This window comes from Scyliorhinus canicula, chromosome 1 (genome assembly GCF_902713615.1).
Source record: "Scyliorhinus canicula chromosome 1, sScyCan1.1, whole genome shotgun sequence".
Classification (NCBI taxonomy): domain Eukaryota; kingdom Metazoa; phylum Chordata; class Chondrichthyes; order Carcharhiniformes; family Scyliorhinidae; genus Scyliorhinus; species Scyliorhinus canicula.
In genome coordinates this window covers 39,508,736-39,536,637 of record NC_052146.1, presented here as the reverse complement: position 1 = coordinate 39,536,637, position 27,902 = coordinate 39,508,736, and the positions used below count along the sequence as shown (strand labels likewise).

The 27,902-nt window shown below is 45.8% G+C and overlaps 1 protein-coding gene across 7 annotated transcripts in view; it reads left to right on the top strand.

The window, feature by feature from the left end:
* cux2b (cut-like homeobox 2b) overlaps positions 1-27,902 on the top strand; it is a 438,718-nt gene that overhangs the window by 305,843 nt on the left and 104,973 nt on the right. For all 7 annotated transcript variants that reach the window (XM_038787705.1, XM_038787654.1, XM_038787739.1 and 4 more), the window contains one exon: positions 17,190-17,327. In XM_038787705.1, the coding sequence (XP_038643633.1) occupies positions 17,190-17,327 (138 nt within the window). The remainder of the gene's footprint in view (positions 1-17,189; positions 17,328-27,902) is intronic.

Genomic DNA, 27,902 nt, shown 5'->3' with positions numbered 1-27,902 from the left:
GAAGATGTAGCTCTAGGATCGGACAATCATACTTGTTAGCAAGTGATTGCCGAAGATTATCATACACTCCAAACCCGTTCTATCCATCATAGTTCCTTTAATGGAGTAACATCCATTTTCTCCTTCTTTTGGCTTCTCTAATTAAACTTGGGGTAACCGTCATCCTCTCCATTTCGTCCTGCCAGTCACGGCATTCCACTTCCAATCCTGCTGCATTTAAGTTTGTCATCAAAGGGGCAGCAGGGTAGCATGGTGGTTAGCATAAATGCTTCACAGCTCCAGGGTCCCAGGTTTGATTCCCGGCTGGGTCACTGTCTGTGTGGAGTCTGCACGTCCTCCCCCTGTGTGCGTGGGTTTCCTCCGGGTGCTCCGGTTTCCTCCCACAGTCCAAAGATGTGCGGGTTAGGTGGATTGGCCATGCTAAATTGCCCGTAGTGTCCTAATAAAAGTAAGGTTAAGGGGGGGGTTGTTGGGTTACGGGTATAGGGTGGATACGTGGGTTTGAGTAGGGTGATCATGGCTCGGCACAACATTGAGGGCCGAAGGGCCTGTTCTGTGCTGTACTGTTCTATGTTCTATCACATATTTCCATCTGGTCTTAGACCTGCCTCTTCTCACTCGTCTCGCCACATTTCCTTCCCCCCTCTCTCTCTCCCCGTCTCTCTCTTTCTCTCCCTCTCTCTCCCTTCCTCTTCCTCTCTCTCCCTCTCTCCCTCTCCCTCTCTCTCTCTCTTCCTCTCTCTCTTCCTCTTTCTCTCTCTTGCTCTCTTCCTCTTTCTCTCTCTTGCTCTCTTCCTCTTTCTCTCTCTTGCTCTCTTCCTCTCTCTCTCTCTCTTCCTCTCTCCCTCTTCCTCTCTCTCTCTCTTCCTCTCTCTCTCTCTTCCTCTCTCTCTCTTCCTCTCTCTCACACTCTCTCTTTCTCTTCCTCTCGCTCTCATTCTCTTCTCCCTCGCTCTCACTCTCTTCCTCTTCCTCTCTCGCTCTCGCTCTCTCTCCCCCATACCATTTTGATCCCTCCTCGGCTACTTTCCTCAATGCACCCACAATCTTCACCGACTTGCGAATGTACTGATTCCTGATCTTGTCCGTTCTTGTCACTCCAGATTCTTAGCAGTAAATAGGAGTAAAATGGAGTAAATTGGGAAGCAACTTCTAGCCTCCAGAAATGTGCTGTTAATTTAGAGGTTACTGTCAGAGCCATCATTACAAAGACATGGATGCACGATACCCAAGGCTGGTGTGGTCTTTGTGTTGCTTATTTCTGGATGGTTGGCTCAGTGTTCACAAAGACCACAAAATAGCTTTAACTTGAACAAAGCTATTAATTTATTTACACTACTAACCTGGATTCGACACGTACTCCTTAAGAATACACAGTTGATCAATAACATCTAATTACACTCATCTACAGCTAATCTCACTACCGAGTTAAACTATGATCTAACCTCACCATCTGCTCTTATGACCTTCACTAGCTAGCTCCCGCATATACCCCTCCCCTAAGGTCTAGCATCACTGCCTTATATAGATGTAACTGGACCTCCCTCTAGTGCCTACTCTCGACACTACATTAACCCTTGCAATGCTGATAGTTATGATAATACCACAGCTGGGACCTGAATATTCAAGAGTACTTGACATTTTGGAAGGACAGGAAACTAGGAAAACGTTGGAGTGGATAGCTCTGATAATTAAGGGTGACATTGGTACAATAGAGAGGGATGTTCTAAAGATCCATGAGAATCAGTTTGGGTAGAGATACAAAATATGGTAGGAAATCACACATGGGAGTAGTTTGTGACACCCTAACAATAAATATAACCACACTGTAGGAAGGAGAAAACAGGAAGATACAGGCAGCATGGTAGCACAAGTGGACAGCACTGTGGCTTCACAGAACCAGGGTCCCAGGTTCGATTCCCGGCTTGGGTCACTGTCTGTGCGGAGTCTGCATGGGTTTCCTCCGGGTGCTCCGGTTTCCTCCCACAGTCCAAAGACGTGCAGGTTAAGTGGATTGGCCATGATAAATTGCCCTTAGTGACCAAAAAGGTTAGGAGGGGTCACTGGGTTACAGGGATAGGGTGGAAGTGAGGGCTTAAGTGGGTCGGTGCAGACTCGATCGGCCGAATGGCCTCCTTCTGCACTGTACGTTCTAAGTTCTAAACAATGGAGGCTTGTGCGAAAGATTTAACTATGTGTCTAAATTGGACGATTCAGATTGGCGATTGGAGCCGGAGGATGACTTCATAGAACAGCACATTCCAGAGTTTACCAGGGAGTTCTAGACCTGGCACTGTGCAAAAAGGCAGGATTATTAATGAGTTCACAGTAAAGTTGCCCCATGGTATCAATAATCATAACAATCAAATTTCACATTCAGTTTGAGGGAGGGAAGAGTTGGTCTAAGATTAGTGTGTTAAACTTAATTAAGAGCAATTATGCAGATCTGAAGACAAAGCTGACTAAAGTGAATTGGGAAATTAGATTAAGAGGGAGATCAGTAGGGATGCAGTGGCAGACATTTGAGTAGATATATCATGATGGCCAGTAAAGATATATTCCTGTGAGAAAGAAAGACCCGAGGAGAAAGATTAACCATTTCCGGCTGACTAAGGAAATTAAAGATGTTTTCAACTTGAAAGGCAAAGCATACAATTCCATGAAGAGTAGTGGCATGTCAGAAATTGGGAAGAATATAAAAAAAGTGAAAGAGAAATCATGTTTGGCTAATTTATTCGGGTTATTTTCAGAGGGAATGAACAATGTGGATAAAGGGGAATCTGTAGGTGTGGTGGACCTAGATTTCCAGAAGGCATTTGACAAGGTGCCTCATCAAAGGTTACTACACAACATAAGAGCTCATGGAGTAGGGATTAACATATTGGCATGGATGGTGACAGGAAAGAAAGAGGACTCCGAAGTTGATCATTTTGGTGTTGGCAAGGTGTAATGAGTGGAGTTCCACAGGGTTTAGTGCTGGGTGCTCAACTATTTACATTCTATAACGATGACTTAGATGAAGTGTCTGAATGTGTAGTTGCTAAATTTGCGAATGGCACAAAGATAGATAGCAACGTAAGTTATGAGGAGGACATCAGGAACCTGCAAAGGGAGAGAGATGGGTTAAGTAAGCAGTTAAAGGTTTGGCATTACAGGGTGTGCTGTACCAGTCCTTACAATAGACTCCGCACCAACATCACTGTAATGGAGTGAGATTGGGGTAGTTATGCATCCTGTTCCTAATGGAGATTCTGCAAAAAAACAGGTCTTCGATGTTCAGGAGTAGGGAAGTTGTGTGATAAGTGATAATTGCCATCATACAACCTTTCTTTGCAGATGTGGAGTCTTGTTCCTTTTGACATTGAAGATTTCATTTTTTTTTTCAACTTTTCTGTTGATACTTTCCCTCTGTCTTTTTCCCATTTGCCTTTTCCAACCTTTTGCTTTTTCTACATGACTATAATTTATATTTCTTGTTTTTACTTCCTGATTTAGATTCTTAGCAAGATTCTTCAGTTTGGTCATTGAACCTTGCCGTTTCCTGCTCTGCTCACGGGTGTCTCAGACTTCTCCATTGAGGCCACAGAGCTGGACCAGAGTGTGATTTGAGCATCAGCCCTGGTTCTGTGATAGCTCTCTGAGCTCTCCATCACAGGGTTCTGGGTTCAATTCCCACTTCAGGCATTGAGCACAAAGACCAAGGCTGATGCTCCAGTGCAGTATTGAGGGAGTGCTGCGCTGTCAGAGGCGCTATCTTTCGTCAGAGACATCAAACTGAGACCCCGTCTGCTACTTGGGTGGATGTAAAATATCCCATGGCACTATTTTTCAAGAAAAGCAGGGGAGGTTATCCCTTGTGTCCTGGACAGCGTTTATCCCTCAAATAATATAATAAAAAGCATTATCTCATCATTATCACATTGCTGTTTGTGATACATTCTGAGTTCGTATTGACCGCTGAGTTTCCTACATTACAACATTGACTATACTTCAAATAGTACTTCACTGGCTGTAAATCGCTATTTAAGATGATCGATTATCATGAAAAATGCGTATCTTCCTGCGCTCAGAATCCCACAGAAACTGGTGAGTCGCGGTCAGCGAGGTGACTGTTCCTTCACCAGGCCAGTGTCAATTTTAAATTCTAGCTCCCAGTCAGTTTGAAGGATCACGGGTCACACCTTTCTATCCAGATGCGTATTTTCTGCATTTCTATTTTTATTGAAGAGTTTGTGCTTTAGTTGTTGTAAATCAGGAGCCAGTGTAGTTCTGTGTGCGCAGAGGCCTTGGCTGAACAGGACATGGTGAAAGTCAGGGTTCAAAGAACAGGAACAGGCCCTTTGGCCCACCAAGCCTGCGCCGATCCAGATTTCTTATTTGGACCTACTACTTATTGCCCAAATGATCTGAACCCCTCCATTCCCCATCTGTTCATGTTATCAAGATGCATCTTAAACATTGCTATCATGCCTTCCTCCACCATCTCCACTGGCAACGCGTTCCAGGCACCCACTACCCTCTGGGTGAAAACCTTTCCCCACACATCTCCCCATTTGTCCGGATTGAAGCCTTCTGCCTTTCCTGTCGCGTCTAAACCATCGATATCCCAGAACGTTCAACTGCCAGTCCGGTCCCTTCTTTAACCATTTCTCCATAATAGCAACAATATCATAATTCCCCACATTAATCCAAGCTCTAATTTATCCATCTTAACCTGTTAAACCTCTTGGGTTGAAGCAAACATACTCCAGACTTCCAGACCCACTGATGTCAGCGACCTCCCCCTGCCTTCCCTCCCTCTTAGCTATATTTGTCTTATTCTCAAGCTCTTTCCCAGTCTCGACACTTACTGGCTTGTGGTTCCCACCCCACCTGCCATACTGGTTTAAACCCTCCCAAAACACATTAGCAAACCTTCCAGCCAGGATATTGGTGCCGCTCCAGTTTAAAGGCAACCCATCCTGTTGTACTAGTCCCACTTTCCCTGATCCCAATGATCCACATATCTGAAGCCCTCCCCCCTGCACCAGCTATTTAGCCACATATTTAACTGTGGTATCTCTTTGTTCCTAGTCTCACTCGCATGTGGCACGGGGAGTAATCCTGAAATGACTACCCAAGAGGTCTTGCTTTTTAGTTTACTACCTAACTTCCTGTAATATCTTTGCAGGACCTGCTGCTCTTCCTGCCTATGTCATTGTACCAAGCAGAGTTTTGGATGAGTTCAAGTTGATTGAAATTACAAGGTGGGAAGCCACCCAGGAGAGCTAGTGGGTTCGATTCAGTGGACTTTTAAGTCCACCTTCAGGTTCATGGGTGGGGTGATTCTCGACAGCTACAGTGTCAAGAATCACCCCGCTATTCAACGGCATTTGCCATTTTCTTTTGGCCTGGAGGAGTTTATCCCCACCCAGGCTGCACTTATCGAGACTTCCTGCTGGTGAGCTGGGCTTGCCAGCAGGAGCGGCTGCTGTCAGATCAGGGCGTCATTTTGATCGGTATCCGTGATCGCCCCACCCCCCACATATTGGCCGCCTTACCCCCCAACCTCCTCGAGGTCCCAGGGGAGCCCCCTTCTAATTGGCCAGACCGCACCCACGGGCATGACCCCAGGCAATGCGAACGTGGCACCTGGGCATCCTGGTAGTGCCAGCCTGGCACCCTGCCAATGCCCCATGCACCCTGTCAATGTCATCCTGTCAGCGTGCCAGACTGGGTGTGCCAAGGTGCCTGGGAGCCGGGGGAGTGCCAGAGTACCATTTTGGCCTATCCCCCGGCCACCCGTGGATCTCCAGTGGCCTGCGAGATCCCCCCGAGGTGCCTTACTCCTGCACCACATTTTTGGGGACCAGTGCTAAATGGCACACTGGCAACGTTTCGCAGGCGGGGCTGTTGGGTAACGGATGCTGGGTGAATCCGACGTGGCTCATTAAAATGTGCAGTTCTGGAACTCGCCTAGTGCGGGCGGAATCCAGATTGTGCCGGGCGGAGCAAGTCAGGTTACTCGTGATCGGCCTGGCACATGGCAGGGTGCCCGATTTGGGGTTCTGGCGCGATTCACCCATTCCAGGCTCAACGCGGTCGCTGAACAGTGCTCAGTGAATTTTATTGAAAGATATGGTGGTTATCTAAATAGAGAAGATAAATCCAGAATTAAATAAAGTTAAAATAAAATACAATTAAGGATCTGTCGCTTGAGTGGAACAATGGGTGACAGGGGCATAGCAGGTAGATTTGGAACTAGAACAATTTTAACATACCATGGCAGAGGGAAATGTAGGAAAAAATCAAATCCAGCAGACTCTGAGGCTCACAGGATTTTAAACCTCCTGGGAGGGAGAGAGCACAAACCATCTGAGATTCAGCAGAGTTACACATGGGGCTCCTGATGATTGAAACAAGAAGGATCAACATTTCTTTCCCTTGCTTCACCTGGTGCCTTGCATACTTGTAGAGCACTTAGAATAGACGACTGCTGTTCCACTTTGTTGTTGCTCTGGCAGCAGCTCATTTACTGATACGAATAAAGGATCCAGTGTGCCATTAACAGACCATAAACTAGACTGTCCCTTTGTCAGGAGAACACAGATATGGGCATTCACATTTGTATCTACAAAGGGTATATACAAAGCACGGTAGCACAGTGGTTAGCATTGTTGCTTCACAGCTCCAGTGCCCAGGTTCGATTCCCGGCTTGGGTCGCTGTCTGTGCAGAGTCTGCGCGTTCTCCCTGTGTCTGTGTGATTGTCCTCCAGGTGCTCCGGTTTCTTCCCACAGTCCAAAGATGTGCAGGTTAGGTGGATTGGCCATGCTAAATTGCTAAAAAAAAACAGATTAGGTGGGGTTATGGGGATAGGGTGGAGGTGCGGGCTTAAATGGGGTATTCTTTCCAAGGGCGGGTGCAGACTCGATGGGCCAAAGAACCTCCTTCTGCACTGTAAATTCTGTGATTCTATGAATATATTCACTGATACACATAAACACATTAATAATCTAGAGTCAAGTGTCCCTTCTGCATGCATGTGTCAAACTCGATTTAGCCCATGAATTATTCTGTGCGTATTCTTGACCTTGATTTTTTTTTTGCATTTTTCGAGAGAACAGAGAACTCGCCTCCACAGAGCTTGTCATGAAATGTAGTTTGCTTTTTTTTATGTTTTACTATAAAAGGAAAATTACATATTTTGGCAGATTTTCAGAGGACAAGGCTACAGTGCCACAGGGAACCTGCAGATTTTTCATTGAGGGTCAACCGTATGCAGATAATTGTATAAATGTTTTGCCAAATTCTTGATGAGCTTGGTGAGCAATCACTCCCTTCTGGCTGTCATCTTACAGTCCCTGTCCCCCTCATGAGGGTCACTGCAGCAGCAGTGTATTTTTGTAAAGATGAACTGCTTTATAATTTCTCATTAAAAACATAGAACATACAGTGCAGAAGGAGGCCATTCGGCCCATCGAGTCTGCTCCGACCCACTTTAAGCCCTCACTTCCACCCTATCCCCGTAACCCAATAACCCCTCCTAACCTTTTTGGACACTAAGGCAATTTAGCACGTCCAATCCACCTAACCTGCACGTCTTTGGACTGTGGGAGGAAACCCACGCAGACACGGGGAGAACATGCAGACACCACACAGACAGTAACCCAGCAGGGAATCAAACCTGGGACACTGGCGCTGTGAAGCCACAGTGCTAACCACTGTGCTACCATGCTGCCCTAGGGGGCATGGATAGAGAGAATGGGAATTCATATATACATATCCTCCCAAGTCATTTATTACGATCCTGGACCAGACACCAGCAGTAGCTGGGATATCAACAGAAACCCCAATATTTTGTTTCATTTATAAAACTGTGAGGGGAGTATACTTCGCTCCAGGTTTGATTCCACGCACAAATAAAGATATGGTATATTAATTCAAACTTTACTACTAACAAATCCATTTTTAAATAGTTACCAGACTGGGGCATACTTGCTGCACCAGTCACATTCTATCCCAGGCTTTTGACCCTTCCTGCACGGGGGTAGCACAGTGGTGAGTGCTGTTGCTTCACAGCGCCAGGGTCCCGGGTTCAATTCCCGGCTTGGGTCATGGTCTGTGTGGAGTCTGCACATTCTCCCCGTGTCTGCATGGGTTTCCTCCCGGTGCTCCGGTTTCCTCCCACAAGTCCCGAAAGACGTGCTGTTAGATAATTTGGGCATTCTGAATTCTCCCTCAGTGTACCCGAACAGGCGCTGGAACGTGGCAACTAGGGGCTTTTCACAGTAACTTCATTGCAGTGTTAATGCAAGCCTACTTGTGACAATAATAAAGATTGTTGGATTATCATTACGTATAAATATAAAATATCTGGAATTCCTACACTCATGACACAGTAAGTAAATGTTACTGTAGTAAAACATTTATAAAAGGAAAAATTGTAGTCCTGCAGCCCTTTTCTGTGTTGGGAGGTCCTTAGGGGATTGGAAAACTGCACATGTAACACCTTTATTCAAGAAAGGAGGGAATCAGAAAGCAGGAAACTGTAGGCCCGTTAGTCTAACTTTTCATCGCAGTCGGGGGGGGGGGGGTTTCCTGTTTGCCCGCTCCGTCGCCCGGGAACCTGGCATGGCAGGAGGTCGCCCTTATCGGGACGGGAAACCCCCGCCAGCAGAAATAGCCACGTTCTCCCATTGCCCGCGTGGGTCTCGCCCCCACAACTCAAAGATGTGCAGGGTAAGTGGATTGGCCACGCTAAATTGCCCCTGAATTGGAAAAAAAAGGAATTGGGTACTTATTTTAAAAATCTATATACACAGCTCCAGAAAGTCCGAATCATCTTCCGAAGACGAAGGTGGGTGCCGGACCCGCTTGACCTTTGGCTGGCGGTCGGGGGGGCGTATATCTCAGGGGCGAACTTTGCCTCAGGCACGAATGTTGTGGCAGCTGCAGTTCCAGAGGCTGTGAATCCGAGTGTTCGCCATCAAAGATCGCCTGTGTTTCCATCTCTAGAGTCTGATTCAACGACCTCAGTGATCTTGGCAGCAGGATCTTGCAGTCCCATCACAGCCATTGGGTTTTTCCGTTTGCGCCCTGATCCCCTTTGAGTCCTGCGGAGGCCCGCAAATTCGGTTCGGGAAGTGGTCTCATGGGGTCATTGAAAAATGGCATTCCGGTCACTCACTCCAATGGGAAGTTCCGGCGAGCGGAGATCCCAATTGTAAAAAACAGGGCTATGTGCGGCCTTGGCCGCGTGTTCCCCGTTCAGACCCCTTATTCAAAGAGAGTCATGTTGAATAGCCATGTGCTTCTCGGCACTGCGAGTGTCAGGAAACACGCGGCTAAACACGCACACTCGGGGTGTTTGTTAATTTGGGGAAGATCGCTCCCTCAGAGTTTGAAAACTTCTTGAAGGAGAATAGAATATAACACATCAGGTCTGCACAAGGACTAGTAGAATGTTTTGTGCAAGTGATGAAGCGCACGTTAAAGGCACCCAGAGAACAAGGTTCATTGACCAAACGCTTGAGTCAATTCCTGCTCACGTACAGAAATTCTGCTCAATCAACAACCTAGGTTTCTCCGGTGATGCTAATGACCAAGCATCAACTACGTACAGCATTGGATTTATAAAACCAAATGCAAAAGACATTGTCAAGAAAAAGCAACAGGATCATATATGGGTGGGAAAAGCAAACAAACCGTTGTGTTTTTCGCCAAGAAAAAGAAGTTCTGGCAAGAAACTATACTCCAGGTGGAAAACTGGCTCCTGCCACCGTCATAGCACAGATTGGACCAGACTCCGACACCATCCAAACCCGAGACAATTTCATCTGGGGAGGCACGCAGATCATCCTTTGGTGACAAGGACCAATCCACCAGAGGCAGAAACGACAGAGGGTCCAAATCCAGATGTGCCGAGAGGGTCCAAATCCAGCTGTGCTGAGAGACAGCCTGGACCTTCCTGAAAACCTGACACACTTAACAGAACCGATTGGGCAAAACAGCAGCTCAATTGCCAATCAAACACCGATTCAACCTCAGATCATAAGACCAAGACAAAGACACCAGAGATTACAGCAAGTACAAAGAACCAGATGCCTGAGGTTCACTGGCGACCATTCAGAGAGCAGCAGTCTCCAAAACATCTGATGTGATGACTGTTTTTAATTGATTGATCGCGGTATACAATTTAATGTGTTGGGAAACGTTTGATTTAAAGGAGGAGGACATATCATATATTTAGAGTGATTTCTTACCAGAAGCCTTGCAGCTAAACAAGGGCACTTTAAGAGAATGTTTGCATGAAATCATCGGAGATGATGTCATGAGCCGTTTGCGCGGGTAATTTGGCAGCGTGACATCGCAGCCTGTAGTGTTAACATCTCCAGAATAAAACTCATTGTTTATGTTGAACCTCCATGGTCTCCTTAAGTTAATCCTGCGAACGCCACAGATTAAAAGGATATTAAAACGCTAAGTGACCTGAGCCAAAATTTGGCATGCAAAGTATAATGTGAGCAAAAGTGAGGTTGTCAATTTTGGCAGGAAATAGAAAAGTAATTATTCAAATAGATAGATGGCAGAATAGTGCAGTGCAGAGGGATCTCGGTGTCCTTGTACATGAATCACAAAAGGTTAACATGCAAGTACAACAAATGATTATGAAGACAAATGTAATGTTGGTCTTTATTGCAACGCGGGTGGCATATAAAATTAGCGAAGTCTTGCTACAGTTGCACAGGCAAGGTGAGACCACTCCTGTAGTACAGTGTACAGTTTTGGCCTCCTTGCTTCAAGAGGGATAGACTTGCAATGGAAGAAGTTCAGAGGAGGTTTGCTCAGCTGATTCCTGGGATGAAGGAGTTGGCTTATGAGGAAAGGTTGAGCAGATTGGTCCTATACTCATTGGTATTTGGAAGAATGAGAGGTGACCTTATTGAGACATATAAGGTTCTGAGGGGGCTTGACAGGGTAGATGCTGAGAGGACATTTTCACTTGTGGGGGGAATCTAGAATGAGGGGCTGAGCTTAAAAATATGGGGTCTCCCATTTAAGTCTAAAAGCGAGGAGAATTTTTTCTCTACGATGAGAATTCTCTTCCCAAGAGAGTGGCGGGGATGAGTCATTGAATATATTCAAGGCTAAGTTAGATAGATTTCTGATTGAGAAGGGAATCGAGGATAATGGAGTCAGGCAAGAAAGTGGAGTTAAGGCCACAGTCAGATCAGTCATGAACTTACTGAATGGTGTAGCACACGCAGTGGGCTGATTGGCCTCCTGCTCCTATCTCTTATCATCTAAAGATTTATTATTATTATGAATCAATTTTCTGGCCTCTTTTTTTTTTGATCTCTGCAAAATAAATTATTTTCTTGTGCCAGATTGGAGTTCCAGGGGTTAGTTTAACAGGGGAGGAGAATATGTCCGGACTGGGTGGGGTAGAAGCCAGAGGGGAACCGCCAGGGCAGCTTTGTGTCAGGCCTGAGCCATCTTATTTCCCAGGCCACATTGGAGTAAACCGTGGTGTACTCCTGCCAAAGAAACAATGGAGTAACATCAGGACAGGCAGGCAGGGAGCAAATATAAGGCTGGGGACCTAGGGACACAAAAGAATGGTCTCTGAATTAAAATTAGCGTTGCGGAGTGGGGGGATTTGGGACGACTGGCACTGGGAGCGAGAGGCAAGGTTGGTGTTGGCAAGGACCCTGTGCCACTTGAATTGAGCACTGTTACTCATTGTGGCCCATAAGGATTTCTCTGGCTGTTCGGCAACTCATACCATTGTTAGGTTGCCGAGGTTGGCCCCATGTAAGCCCCCCTGCATCCCAAAATGTAAATACCATCAGAGCCCCAGAGACTTCACTGGCAGCAATATTCCTAGATGAAAGTAGGTCCTTGCCTGCCTAGCTCCCCTGTGCTCAAAAATGAAGATACTCCGAGGGGGAAATGTGCTGGGAAGAGCATGTAACAAACGCCCCTTTCCCCAAACCCTGCCTGTTCCATTGGCACAAAATGGGTGGAGGAGTTGGCGAGGGGGTATTTAAATCTGTCATATAATTGCTTTTATTTTCAGATTAAATTTTCAAGTGTGCTATTACGATTTATCTCCAACTTGCTGAGCAATTAACCACGAGCCTCTGATGCAGAGGGAAAGTCGGGAACCAAAGATCCCAGTCGCATTCCAACTATAATTTGCCCTGGGATAAGACTTTAAAAACTCTGATTTCTTTAAGTGAGAAAAGCTGCAACTTTTGTGTAAAGCAATAGTGGCGTAGAAAGAAAAAAAAGTGACCTCTGGATTTTAACCACGTTTACTGTTGTGGCACCAATCTGTACTTCCCAGGAATTAAATGGGAATGAAAAAAGCCTACTTTGGAGAGGAATGATCTCATAGTCATCCATTTGGAAGTTAAAACAAAATGTCGGGCTTGATATCTTAAAAACAAAGATGTGATTTTGCCATTATTTTTTAATGGCTGGTAGAGAGGTCTGCTGTTGAATCTTTACGTCTTGCACTAATCAGGACAGTTCACAAGTATTCCAACAGTAAAGGGAAGAACAATTTATATTGCATGAGAAGACAGTGCTGATTGGTGGACTTTGATTGATAGAGGCACTGACGTAGAGAATGCATGTAGTTCTTGTGAATGCCCTGATGAGTGCATGAGGAAAAGCTTTGACAGCATGTCTAGTTTCTCAGCAACACTCAAGTTGTGTGCTACCAAACGACTGAACATTTTAATTAAACAAAGGCACCAGAGTCCTCTAAATAATTACACAACATAATGTGTAGCACTGTGGTGCAATGAAGCAATTTAAATGTTCTGTGTATTTAAAATGTGAAAATTGACTACCTCGCGGAAAATCTTTTTATTCAAAGTTCAAGGTAGCACTGCGGCTTTATTTCGCACATTATATGAGGTGTTCAGGTACAAAATCTATTTTGAAAACAAATTTCTAATTCCGAGAAAGAAGACCTTTTTTATTTTTTTGCAAGTCAATGGAAAACATCAGGTCGCAGATTAATGGCAATTTGAAAAGATTATTTTCAAGGGGGAGATATGCTTGACCATGAATATAATTTTATGAAATTCCTCACCCCTGACCATCCACAATTGATTGGAATTTTTCATCTCTGAATAAGGTTTGTTGCATCTGATTAGGAACCTGTTCAACTTGTAATTAAAATGAGTGCATGGGACACAAATATGTGCGTCTGACAATGAACCAGTCAGCAGCGCTGTCCAGACTCTGCACAGCTGTAGAACGTCTGAAGCCAAAGCTAATTAATAGGGGCGCACGCCAAATGATTGGACAGCTTGAAAAAAATGTGCACGATTTCAAAACCTTAACCTGCGTTTTTAACTTTTTTCACACCCGGTTTACGATACAAAACGTTTGCTGCCTCAGCCACCATTGCACTAATTAAAGTTAAGACATATCTATAGACAAGCTTTTTCAAATTGCTTTATAATCCTATTGTATTAGGTTTGACTGAGAATTATTTAGAGTATTTCTACAGCTTCATTTGGGTTTTCTACTGCACTGTGCTTTCTTGTACACTCCCTAACCTTGCTGATCTATGTGACATTCTGTCAACCAAGACCATATTATGTGATGAGATGTGAACTATCATCTGTGTATAGGGTACAATAACCAAACTGTATATGAACATTAGTGCCTGTGTATATAGATTGCAATCCTAGCATCCGACCACAGGTGGGGTAGCGACAGGAGAACGTTACTGGAACACAGACACATGTGAGGCAGAACGTGGATAGCAGGCATAGCATCCAGTCGCATATCGAGTAGCTCCTTAGTCAATAGTAATTAATACTAGTTAATCATAGTTATTTGTATTCAGCCATAGTATCCAACTGGAATCATAATTCATTTATAAAGCCGTTTGTTCTCTGGTCATTTCAACTACAAAGACATCGCCGTCCGTGCATAAGGAGAACATTACATATTTTTGCAGAGACTTTGATTAGAAAATCTGTACGAGAACACAGAGGTCCACAGATAGTGATTTTCTTTTTACCAAATATAGGATAATAGTGTTTTGTTCCATACCTGGATCTGAATAATCAATAGAAAATATGTAAGTGCTGAGATCTAAAGCCTTAGTGCAATTTCTGTTCACTCTGTTCCCAAAGGAACATTTGCAGATGTGCGAATTAGACACCGATATGTGCTTGTGCATAGATTTCCCATTCTGGCCTTCAGCATCTTATCAATTCTGCAGCTTTAGAACATACAATGCAGAAGGAGGCCATTCGGTCCATCGAGTCTGCACCGACCCACTTAAGCCCTCACTTCTACCCTATCCCCGTAACCCAATAATCCCTCCTAACCTTTTTGGAAAGGATGTCCCGAAGTGTGGTACATTGGTGAGACCATGCAGACGCTGTGACAACGAATGAACGGACATCGCGCGACAATCGCCAGGCAGGAATGTTCCCTTCCGGTCGGGGAACACTTCAGCAGTCAAGGGCATTCAGGATCTGATCTCTGGGTAAGCGTTCTCCAAGGCGGCCTTCAGGACACGTGACAATGCAGAATCGCCGAGCAGAAACTTATAGCCAAGTTCCGCACACATGAGTACGGCCTCAACCGGGACCTGGGATTCACGTCGCATAACATTCATCCCCCACCATCTGGCCTGGGCTTGTGAAATCCTACCAACTGTCCTGGCTTGAGACAATTCACACCTCTTTAATCTGGAGTTACCCCTATCTCTGGATCTGTAAATACTCAATTACTTGCAAATGCTCGCATTCTAAGCATTGTCTGGCATCTTTGAATTTGCCTATATATATGTTTCTGGAACATGCCTCTTCATTCACCTGAGGAAGGAGCAGTGCTCCAAAAGCTAGTGTTTGAAACAAACATGTTGGACTTTAACCTGGTGTTGTAAGACTTCTTACTGTGCTCACCCCAGTCCAACGCCGGCATCTCCACATCATGGCAACCTTTTTGGACACAAAGGGCAATTTATCATGGCCAATCCACCTAACCTGCACGTTTTTGGACTATGGGAGGAAACCGGAGCAGCCGCAGGAAACCCACACAGACACGGGGAGAACGTGCAGACTCCGCACAGACAGTGACCCAGCAGGGAATCGAACCTGGGACCCTAGCGCTGCGAAGCTACAGTGCTATCCACTTGTGATACCGTGCTGCCCACTAAGTAATTATGGCTGTTAATTGGATTTGACCACAATATGGAGGGTGCCCTTGAAGATAAAGATGCATTCTTCAATCCATTTGAAATCATTTTATGAATAAAATTATTTTAATTCAGTCAATTCCACCCAAAACTAAACTTGACGGAGGATGGAATGTTCGTTCAAACTTATTTCAAGTGGTTAGGAGCCTCTTCATCCCAAAAGGAAAATATTTTAAACTGCGGCACCAGACTTTAGCTGGGCATAAGGAAGATCTCAGCCTTCAAGGAGAGGGGGATTAGCACATGGGCAAACCACCTTTTCATTGATATTGTGTAGGGTTTTTTTGTTGCATTTTCTGTTCATACTGGTTCAACATAAAATAGAAGTCGAGTTAGATCAGCTCATGTGTGCTGAGGAAGTTGTGGTAAATGTTCAGATAGATATGGGTGGATTGTGAGTATGCCAGTGTGCTTTCATTAGCATGGTGCGCACAGTGGCATTTGTTCCTTCATTAAACATTGGCCACCTTTTGTTTCTTGATCATAACAACATTGCTAACATTGTAGAACTTTGTTTTCTACGATCCCTTTTAAAAAAACAGAATGTATTTGTCTGTGTTCCAGAGAGTTAGTAGAAACCGCCCCAATGGTTCTATACCTGTTTCACATATGCCCTCTTGCTGTAGAATGGAAAACAAATTATTTAAAAATATAATTGAACAGGCTGAGTGCGTGAGTTTCTGGTGGTGTTTCAGGAAAATGAAGGTGCCTCAGAATTACCTTGCCACTCTGGCCCAATGTTTACATTCACATATACCCTGAAGCTGCTTTTCTGTTTTAGTGTGGTTTTCTGGAGGGTGAACTATAAAGGAGCCACTTAAAGATTTGTTGATCGTACAAAGGAGGTGTGTGTCGGGGTGAGTTTGCGTGTGTCGGGGTGAGTGTGCGTGTGTCGGGTTGAGTGTGCGTGTGTCGGGGTGAGTGTGCGTGTGTCGGGGTGAGTGTGCGTGTGTCGGGGTGAGTGTGCGTGTGTCGGGGTGAGTGTGCGTGTGTCGGGGTGAGTGTGCGTGTGTCGGGGTGAGTGTGCGTGTGTCGGGGTGAGTGTGCGTGTGTCGGGGTGAGTGTGCGTATGTCGAGATGTGTGTGCGTGTGTCGGGGTGAGTGTGCGTGTGTCGGGGTGAGTGTGCGTGTGTCGGGGTGAGTGTGCGTGTGTCGGGGTGAGTGTGCGTGTGTCGGGGTGAGTGTGCGTGTCGGGGTGAGTGTGCGTGTGTCGGGGTGAGTGTGCGTGTGTCGGGGTGAGTGTGCGTGTGTCGGGGTGAGTGTGCGTGTGTCGGGGTGAGTGTGCGTGTGTCGAGTGTGTGTGTGTGTGTCGGGGGTGTGTGTGTCTGTTGGGGTGTGTGTGTCTGTTGGGGTGTGTGTGTGTGTTGGGGGGTGTGTGTGATGGGGTGTGTGTGTGCGTGTCGGGATGTGTGTGTGTGTGTGTGTGTGTGTGTGTGTAGGGAAGTGTGTGCAGGCCAGTCATGACATTTTGAGCAGCTTGCATTGTGTCACAGTTGTGCATTTACACGGGCTCAGTGAGATTGGTGCTGGCCAAGACGACCCAGTGAGAAACAAGTCACCCTAGACATCAGTATGAAATTGAAAAAAAGATTTCCTAAGTTTACATTGACCTGGCCTTAATCTGTGAGAGACTAAGGGAGTTGAGGAGGAGGAGGAGGGGGGGGGGGGGGGGGGGGGGGGGCGCGCGTTTGAATATTGGAAAACTCAGATGAGAGAGACGGACAAGTAAAAGACATCCTGCTGGGGTTGATCAACTACACCACTTCTTGCATACAGCTGAAATACTGGTTGACGTTAAAGTACATTTGTAAAATTTGGCACTTTCAAATGTCTTTCAAAAGGTTTACCTTGTTTTTACTGGGGACTCCCATTTGTTTCCATCCTGATTTTTTTTTTATATCATGCAGTCACTTAAATATTGTTTAGAGTGTTGAATATATTCTCTAAGGATCTTCCTATGGTAACACTTTGCAGATCCTGCCCCTTCTCTCGAAGCAGCTCGTAACCTGGAGGAGAAACTGCTCCAGCTCCAACGTAATGAACCAGAGAGTCGAATAGGGAAGGATTTCTTCAGACACTGCAAGAAACAATCTGAACTGCTCAACTGTGAAGGTAAATGGTAAACTTCAGAGGAATAACAAGCTGGTTACATTGAAACCTTTCAAGGAATGAACTGTTTATTGGATTTTCAGCTGTAAAAAGCACTTGTACACGAGTAGTTTCTGTAATGGACAGGAGGGGGATTTAATTCAAACAGCTCTGATTTACCCTCTTGCCACCCATCCATCAACAGAAAGGTGTTTTGATTTTGATTTCCCCCTTTACAATTGTGCCGTATTTTTCCCCAACCCCTCACTTTAGGTATGTTCTAATGTCTATTAACACCTCCACACAAACCCGAGAGAGGGTAGAATCAGAGGGTTAGTTTATTTTACACACTCAAACCACAGGAGTGGTGTTGTCACTACGTAGCTCCCGATATACTCATACAATAAAAGCGGAAGAAGGAAAAGATAGACTTAGGACAAAGACCACAAAGATCATGAGAATGTACTGTTTCACATGAATCCAGAATAAAAGTAAAATAAAGTCAACAGGTTGAAGATTGATGCCGGATTTCATAAAAATATAGAGCGAGGCCTTGGCTATGAGACATTCCTATATTTTCAAAAAACAATCTGACAATTGATGTGGAGATACCAGTCAAAGAAAATCTGATGATTGATGTGGAAATACCCGATCTCGGGATTAAAAAATAAATATATTGATCGTGGGGTGGCACTGCAGCCTACAGCGCTGAGGACCCAGGTTCGATCCTGGTCCTGGGGCAATGTGTGTGTGGAGTTTGCACATTCTCCCCGTGTCTGTGTGGGTCTCACCCCCACAACCCAAAGATGCGCAGGGTAGTGGATTGGCCACGCTAAATTGCCCCTTAATTGGGGGGGAAAAAAATAATTTGGTTCTCTAAATTTTCGAAGGCTGTTTCTTGTTCTCCTTTATGCTACATGAAGGAAGTTAGCCTCATTTGTATAGGTCTGAGGTCAGATAGTTATTTAGACAGTGGAGCCAATCAGGGCTGGTTTAGCTCACAAGGCTAAATCGCTGGCTTTTAAAGCAGACCAAGCAGGCCAGCAGCACGGTTCGATTCCCGTACCAGCCTCCCCGGACAGGCGCCGGAATGTGGCGACAAGGGGCTTTGCACAGTAACTTCATTGAAGCCTACTCGTGACAATAAGCGATTTTCATTTCATTTGAAACCTCAGATGGAAGTCTACAGCAAGCGTTGCAATGGAGGTTCCCCACTATTTGTCCATTGAAATTATATGAGCACAGGAACTTTTTCACTACTGCAGAATAGCCATGAAACCTCAAGGCGTACAGAGATCTCCCCCTCATCAACTGTGTATCACTATCCAACCAGCACCCAGGCAGGTTTGCCTTGCCAATGGGACAGGATATGCACTACAGTTGTGATGGGGGTCTGTCAACTGTTGACTGATGGAATTGATTCTGTAAATATGCATAAGTCAGGAGATTGCTTCATTATTTTGGAGGAGGGGGATTCTTGAAAATGCAGGATGGAATAATGATAGGAGAGCGAGGAATCTTAGCTCAGAAAATCTAGGAGTCGGACGGGATTTTTTGGCCTTTGCTGCGGGTGTTATCTTCCAGTCCCGTTGAAGGCGGCCCCTCCCCCACGATGGGTTCCCTGGCGGCGGGACAGGCAAGCTACGCAAAACGCTGTCGACATCGACGGGACCAGAAAATCCCGCCGGCAGGCAATGGCTAGCCGCCTATACAGCCGGAAATCACGCCTCGGGGGACAGAAACTCCTGCTCATAGAATCCGTTTGGATGAAGGAAAGTAAAAATAAGGGGCAGAAAACAAAAGGGAGCCCTACAAACCATTCCCACCAAAACATAGCTGTAGAGTTGAGTAGAGTTTAAAGCAGGAAATTAGAGGTGCATAAAATTAACCTAATACAGAAGTCCTGGGGGCCTTTCATGTAGCTTGGACAAAACAAATTTGTGGTAATAGTGTAGAAGGCAAGTTTAAGGAATGCATTCAATAGTTTCCTAGATCAGCATGTCCGAGACCCAGATAGGGAACAAGCTATTTTAGTTCCAATATTGTGCAATTAGTAAGGGTTAAAAAATAATAATAAAGGAGTCAGAGTGATCATAATACGATATAATTTAATATTGAGCTTGAGAGTGATTTAGTTTGTACAAAACTAAGGTCTTAAATTTGGGTGAGCAAACTGCATATATATGAGGGGTGATTTAGCCACGGTAGATTGGAAAACCAGGTGAAACAATATGACAGTAAACAGACAATGGCAAACATTTAAAGAACTAATTCGCAATATTATTTCCGCTATGGAATAAAAAGCACACAGGAAAATGGCCCAAATATGGCAAACGAGAAGTTAAAGGTAGTATTAGATTAAAGGGAGAGGCTTAAAATATTTCCAAAACAAGAGGTAAGCCTGAGGATTTGAAGGATGAGGGAGTAGACTTGCAGTACTTCGCAAAATTTCTTTCACTGTGATCCCATTTTGAAACTGGAAAATTGGTATGAGAGCCATGGGGGGAGGTGGCAGAGGGTGAGAGAACTGGGTTTGGGAGGTGGAGCAGTTGGCGAGTTGGGGGTAGTGTGGAAGTGAGATCAAGGAGGAGGAAACTGTGGGAGGGGGAGAGGATTGGAGAGCAGATGGGGATGATCTTCCCTTCCAATTTTGTTGGATCTGTTTTGTATGGCAATTGGGCCTCAGAGCTCACACCCACTGGACCTCGGAGTCGATGCCAAGGCTGACCACAAGAGTGAACACTCTACAGACACCTTGGGGAGGGAGCTCATGGCCACACTGTGACCAACCGTTTGGAAACCTCTGAACTAAAGACATAAGAACAGGTTGTAGGAGCGTGTATAGGTGTGCAAATAGGAAGAAAATAGCAAGAGCTCATGGGTCCCATAGAGGCAGGAACAGGACAAGCTGTAAGAGGAAATAAGGGACATGAAACAACTGCTTTGTATCTGTCTTCACAGTATATGGTAGTCAAGGAAGAGTCCGGAAAGGAAGGTCAAAAAACCCTTGGTTTAGGAAAAGTATATACAAGCAACAATCCAATTCCCAGCTGGGAATTCTGGGACCCAGACTCCTACCTGGGCAGGGTGTTATCCTGTGGAATTAATGAGCCCTGATGGACTTCCGCCCCTCAGCGGGGGGGAGCTCGTACTCCACGAGGCTCACGGGAGATTCCACTGGCCGTGGGGGTTAGAACTCCTTATAAGCCTGAAGAACATTCCTGAAGTCGTGAGTAAGCAAAAGTCTATGAAAAATTAGGAATTTCAGAATATTAAACTCTCCAATCCAGAATGCTTGGGACCAAGGCATTTCTGGATTTTAAAATTTTCTGGATTATAGAGCAACATTAGAATGCCTGTCAATAATTTTAATTCCTACCTAATTGGTCAACTTTTCTTTGTCACCTTTTCTTTGTCACCTTGCCATCTTCCCGCCGAAACATCTACTCAGCAGCGATTACTCCTCCCCATCCTGGAAGCTCTAATTTAGAATAATACTGCGCATGATTGAAGCAGGACCATTAGAAAAAGCATACAGGCCATCACATTCGTTATTTCATGTTTACTTGCAGCATCGTGGGATGGCGAGTCTGTGGGTTGCATGAGCTGACTCGAAGAAAATTCCAGACAACTGGTGTTTCTAGATTTTGGATTCCCAGACTGGAACGGTTACAATGTATTAGTAAACAAATATGTCTCGAGAAATTAATGGAACTAAAAACTGACATTCCATGGACTTCATATCCTCTGCTTTTAAGAGAGACAGCTAAAGAGATAGTAGATACATTGGTCTCTCAGAATTCCGTAGATTCTAGGAACATCCTCATGGATTGGGAGGTAGTAATCATAATCCTTCCATTCAAGAAACAATAAATGGGAAACTGTAGGCCAGTTAGCCTGACATAAGTAATAGGGAAAGTGCTAGAATTTGTTATGCGGGCGGAGTTTTCAGAACCCCAAAATGTATCATGGAGTTCAACCAGCCTCTCCCTTTAATGTATTGTTGCTTTTGAAGCACACGGCTTGGTCTCCAGGTGTGGTATTACAATTATGGACACAGGGGTTTTTAAACACAAAACAATGTTTATTCTATGAATTCAACTTAACCTTTTTAAATAAACATTGGATCCCTTAACACTCCTTACTTCAAAGATAACCCCAAAAATAATACAGCACTAAATAATCCCTCAAAATGTTCCTTAAAACCTCCAAAAGACTTAACACCTTTAAACAGGAACACATTAGGTTAAAGCCATTACTATTATGAGTTAAAACACCCAAATGATTCAGAGATAGTCTTTCATGGCAGAGATCACAGCAGATCCAGCTTACTGCAAATACAGACACACCCGAGCTCTTTTCCTCAAAACTGCAACCAAAACACGGCAAAATGGCTGAGCTAAAAACCCAGCTCCACCCACACTCTGACACCACTTCAGTAATATGAGCTGCTCCATTTCTTAAAGGTACATTGCTTAATCATCCATTTCTTAAAGGTACTCTCGCATGACATTAGGAACACAGTGATCATTTTTATTCTGATGAAATACTTGGCCATTGCTGATGAATTTGTTGAAATATCATTTTACATTCTTACACATGCTGGCTTAAGCAAGTCAGACTGGGCAGGGATGATGAATATGAGTAAACCAGTTAGATTTAGATTTTTATAGTACTGGAGAAATGTTAATGACTTTCTGGTGTTGAACAATCAGAATTCAATTTCACAACTTTGTTGGTTGGATTTGAACTGACAGTCGTAGTGCCAAAGGGAACTATAATCCCAAAGTCTTCTACTTTGACCACAGGTGTTAGTTGTGTTCCTTATTGGGTGTACGTCTGCTTAGTGTTGATAAACAAAGCCATAACGCTAACACATTTCGATCTGCTTGCTCTTATTTAGGCTGCTCCACAATCCTAGCACCTGCACAACTTTCCGTATCATCCTTAAACTTGCAGATCATTCCATCCAACACTTTATCCACCTTTTTTTGTGTATGCAATAATGATTCTAACATTGGCCCCTGTGGGGACATCACTTGCAACCAGTCTCCCACGGAGGTTCATAGCCGTTGACGTATTGCTGCCTTTGGGCTGGAGCAAATTGTATCTGCTGTAGCAGCTTTCCACTAATTCCACAATATTCTGTCTCGTGCAGTAAACGACCACGGGGCACCTCATCAAATATCATTATCAGATAGATAATGTCCACTCCCCTGCCCTCATCCATTAACATAGATTAAAAAATCTTCAAATTTTGTAAGACATGGCCTTCTTTTCCAGAAGCCATGTTTGGTGTCTTTTACTCCTCCTCTGTCGAGGTGACGATAAACACCTCATATAATCCCTTCTGGAATCTTACCTATTCCTTAAGTCAAACTAAACGGATCTTTAGTTCTTGGATTCGGCCTTGTCTCCCCTTTTTTTTAAAATTGGAGCCAGATGTGTATCCTTCCCGCCCGAAGAGCAGTCCTGACTATGAACCATTAAAGATGCGGGCAAAGGACTCTCAAAGCACGTGTCCCTGATCAGAGCCCTCAGGTGGCTGTCAAATCCTATTGGTGCTTATTTTAAAAAGTGCTGTTTTCTTAACATGATGGCCTTGATTTTTTTTTTAGATCGCCTTATTAAGGCAAATTTGCTTGCTGACAAATGATCAATGGGTTTGTTTTTAGGCTGAACAGAAGTGTATAGGGCGCATGATCTGTAAGGGTTCTCTCTTTGTGTGGAAGTTAATTCCCGTGAAGTTTACCCTTTAGCTTTCAGTTTAATTAGTAACTGTATTTATATATTAATTTAAGGTAATTACTGTATCAATAGATTTATTAAAATAAATGTGCTGAGCTATTAAAGCACTGATTGAACACACTCTGAAGCGAATCAGTTTTACTGCACATAAATATTTTTAGTACAGTGAGAAGATTGCATTAGTTAATTGGGATAATATGAAATCACTAAACCAATAGAGAAATTTGTAGTTTGATCTCTTTGTTACACCACATGTATCAGGATAGATCATAGAATTTACAGTGCAGAAGGAGGCGATTCGGCCCATCAAGTCTGGACCGCCACTTGGAAAAAGCACCCTACTTAAGCCCACACCTCCACCCTACCCCGTAACCCAGTAACCCCACCTAACCTTTTTGGACACTGAGGGCAATTTAGCATGGCCAATCCACCTAACCAGCACTTCTTTGGACTGTGGGAGGAAACCGGAGCACCGGACTAAACCCACGTAATTATGGGGAGAACGTACAGACTCCGCACAGACAGTGAACCCAAGCCGGGAATCGAACCTGAGACCCTGGAACTGTGAAGCAACTGTGCTAACCACTGTGCACCCTTGCCGCCCTTGTGCTACCGTGCCGACCTAAAAAAGTAGATTTTTGAAATGAAGATATTCATTTAAAAACGTGGGTTCAAACCGTGCTGGTTATAAGGACACTGTGTGAAATAATTGTGCCAGCTTCAACCCAGTTTCTATAGAGAAACGAGCCCTAATTTGCACTGAATTGACGGCCTCATTCAGAACAATACTGTAGGTGGTGTGGAAGTTGAAAATATCATGTCGCGTTGTGGATTCTAGTCATATTATGGGGTTCAAGCAATACTGGGGACATAGTAGAGAAACCTTTCCTGTGCATCTGTGTCTGACCTGGAAGACGATAGGAGTGATGCTCCGTGAGTTGGATGTTTATGGTACTACAGAGCTTCTGATGGTTTTTTGGTGTTGGCCCACAGGTGACCAGAATCTAATTTGATAACTTGTGGGATTTGAACTGACAGCCTCTGAATAGCTAGTCCAGCACCATAATGAACTGGATATCAAGGCCTTTTTCTTCGCCCACAGGTGTCAGTTGTGTCCCTTGTTGGGTCTGCTTAACGTTGGCAGACAAGCCCATAACGCTAACACAAATAAATCTCCTTACTCTTGTTTAGGCTCCTGCACAATCCTAACACCTGTATAACCTTTTGTATCATCCTCAAACCTGCAGATCAAACGCTTTAGTCACCTCATTAATATAGATCCGTGATTCTAATATTGATCCCTGCAGGACATCAGTGGCAAGCGGACTCCCATGGAGGTCCATGACTGTGGCTTGGAGGGGAACGTGCAGGTCCTATGTGTCTGCTGCCCTTGGTCCTTCTGGATGGTAGTGGTCATGCGTTTGGAAGGTGCTATCAAAAGAGTCTTGCTGAGTTGCTGCATTGCATTTTGTGGATGGTGCACAATGCTGCTACTGTGTGTTGGTGGTGCCGGGAGTGAGTGTTTAAGGAGGTGGGATGAACGGCCACCCAAGGTGCCACCTGCTATGTCCTGAATGACGTCAAGCTTCTTGAGTGTTGTTAGAGCCTCACTCATCCAGACAAGTGGAGGGTATTCCGTCACACTCCTGACTTGTGCCACGTAGATAGTGGTCAGGCTTTGGGGAGTCAGGAGATGAGTTACTTGCTGCAGAATGCGCTTGTAGCCACATATTTATATGGCTAGTCCAGTTTGGTTTCTTCCACTTCAAAGGCCATTAAGGTTCAGTCATGTAGTGCGAGGCTATAGCCATGTACTCTTGACAGTGCAGGTGTTGTGACAAAAGGCAAGGTCTCCACATGTAGCCAGTTAGACTGGATTCAACAAGGTTTATTCTACTACTCCACGGTATAATGACTCTCTAATCTACTCCCCTCAGGGTCCACCTTCCTGACCTATTCCCAGGTTGAGGTTTATAACCTGTGGGGGTTCCTCCAATTGGGAGGAAGCTCTGCCCCCTATTCAGCTGGGGAGTTTGTATTCCAAGGTGTAGGAGTTAATCTGACACAATGTAGGTTCTAACCCTTTTGCCCCCCCCCCAAACCAGTCTGGAGAAATGTCCATGTCATCTGGCAATGAATCCCTCTATCGCTTGGGTAGCAGGTGGGGTCCCCGAGGCGGCATCCCCCAATCCCCCATCCGGGAGGCATGTAGCGCATCGGCGACTGTCGTTTCCGTGAAGAATGATGAAAGTGCCGGTGTTTGGCCGTTGAGATTGTCGGTGATATTGGCGCCAGTATGTGGTTGCCTGGTATTCCGATGTCCATGTTGGTTCCAGCATCACTGTTGTCATTGTTTCTGGGCAGACCCATGGGCGCAGCGGTTACCCCAGATTCCTGACTTCCAACAGGTGGCGGGTATAGTGAGTGGGGCCTCGATATAGTAAGCATGAGGGGACGGCGCCCAGATCCTGAGTGGGATCTCCGGATTTCACCCCAGCGGCTCTTGATCCCGTTGACGCATGTGTTCCAGGTAGCGGTGTGCTTCATTTCCCTGGATCCGGGCCATGTAGGATATTGGTCCTCTAGCGCGGACGACCACGCCAGGGGTCCATGTGGCTCCCGAAATTCCATACGTAACACGTCGTCTTTCTCTTTGGGCCCCAACGTGAGTCTCTCGTAGAGCGGTCTTAACACTGACAATTCCATGTCCCATGTTGGGAAGAACAAGACTGAGGCGAGTCCGACGTCGTCGCCCCATGAGTAATTCTGTGGGCACGATCCTGGTCGTGGCATGCGGCGCTGTGTAGTAACTGAAGAGAAAACGCGCCAACCGTGTCTCCCAGGATCCTGCGGGCTCACTTAAAGGTTTGGACTGCTCGCTAGGCCAACCCGTTCGAGGCCAGTGATATGGGGCAGTACGTACATGACTGATGCCGTTTGCAGCCATGAACAATGTAAACTCCTGGCTGGTGAATTCCATTCTGTTGTCAGATACCAGGACTTCGGGCAAACCGAGCGTGCTGAAGATATTCCTCCGCCTGTCTACGGTGACTCGTATGGTTGCAGTGGGAACCCGGTATACTTCTAGCCATTTAGAGTGGATGTCCACTAATATGATGAGTGTGGCCCCCTGGGAGGGACAAACAAAGTCTAAGTGGACTCGCGACCATGGTTTCCTAGGCCACTCCCAGGAGTGCATCGAGGTTACTCGCAAAGCATTTTGATGCTCCCAGCACAGAACGCAGTTGTGCGACCACCTTCTTGATCTCGGAGTCTAATCCGGGCCACCAAATATAGCTGTGAGTCAGGTGTACGTTGTGGAGGTCGTTCACAAATTCGCACGACCATGCTCGGGCACGGCCACTCGCGTCCCCGGCCACTCGCGTCCCCGGCCACTCACATCCCCCACAAAAGGACGGCATCCTTGATGCTCATCTCTGACAGCTTTGAGGTATCGGCCTTCTGTTCGTCCAGCAGCGCCCTCTGCTGGCCCCTGTATTGGACCATATACCGGACCCGTGATGATTTGGGTCTGTCTGGGTCCACACTTTCATGTGGGCTGCTGTTACTGGCAGAGTGTCTAAAAAGTGGAGGGCGGCTATCACCTCCGCAGCCGCATCGGGTGCTGCCGGTTTTGTAGAGAGGGTCAGGCAGCCAGAACAATGCTCCAGGGTGTATTCGTAAAGCAGCGAGTAGCAACGGCCATTGCTGGACCTGGGCAGACGCAAATGGTGGATCACTCGGTCCTCGTTAAACAGCAGCCAGCCGGTGCTTGTGGTCCATGTATATCGGGATCCTGCGTCCATAAATGTATTGGTGGAATTTTCGCTCCGCGAATACAACAGCCAAACCTTCCTTTTATGCTTGAGCACAGTTCCATTCGGTGTCCGCAAATGTGCGAGACTCGAAGGCTATCGGCCGCTCTGAGCTATCAGGCATGCGGTGTGCCAGGACCGCTTCGGCGTCGTTCGGTGAGGCATCGCATGTAAGGACGAACGGTTTTGATTGGACGAAATGAGTCAGTAGCTCGTCTGGCAAGAGACACCGTGTTACATCTTGGAAAGCCCTCTGGTGCGAGGGGCCCCAGTCCCTTCAATAGTTGGTGGAGCGGGTTGAGCAATGTAGCCATCCAGGGAATGGATTTCCCGTAATAATTCACCAAGGTCACTAGGGATGGGTGCCTGACGGATCGCCTGTACCTTGACTTGCACCAGAGCGAGGCCCCTACTCTCTACCCGGTAACCCAAATACATGACCTCGAGCATGAAAAGCACACCTCTCTCCAGAGGTGGACCCCAGCCCAAGCAAACAAAATTCTCCTGGAGCCCGCATTCAGCACTCTCCCAGGATAGCGCTATGTCTACAGCAGCTTTCGCTGCGTCTTCCGGTCCCACAGTCCACAAATGAAGTGGTCCCTCAGGGACACAGTCAGAGTGGCAAGACCCCGGAGGTGCACCAAATACTCCCCATGTGACTCAGTCGGGGCCTGTAAAGCCCTATGAAACCGATACCATCGGACCATGAGAGGGGACTGCGGATTCAGGTGATGGTCGACCAGCAAAGCGAATGCTAGTTCTTCTGGTTTGTCCAGGTAAGCAAGGTTTTTAATTATCGCGTGAGTTGAACCACCGATGACGGTCAGCAAAGTTACGGTCTGATCCGCGCCAAAACAGTTGTTGTACCCTTTCAGCATACTTGACCTAATTGTCAGTTTCAGCGTCAAAGATTTCAAGCTCACAAATGGGCACCATTGCACTGCCTTGGTGGAGGCCTTCCCAAGCACCGCGGAGGCTGGCTGGAGGCGCAGAGTCCTGTGGTTGCGGCAGCGGCACTTTATCCTCGTCGCCAGTG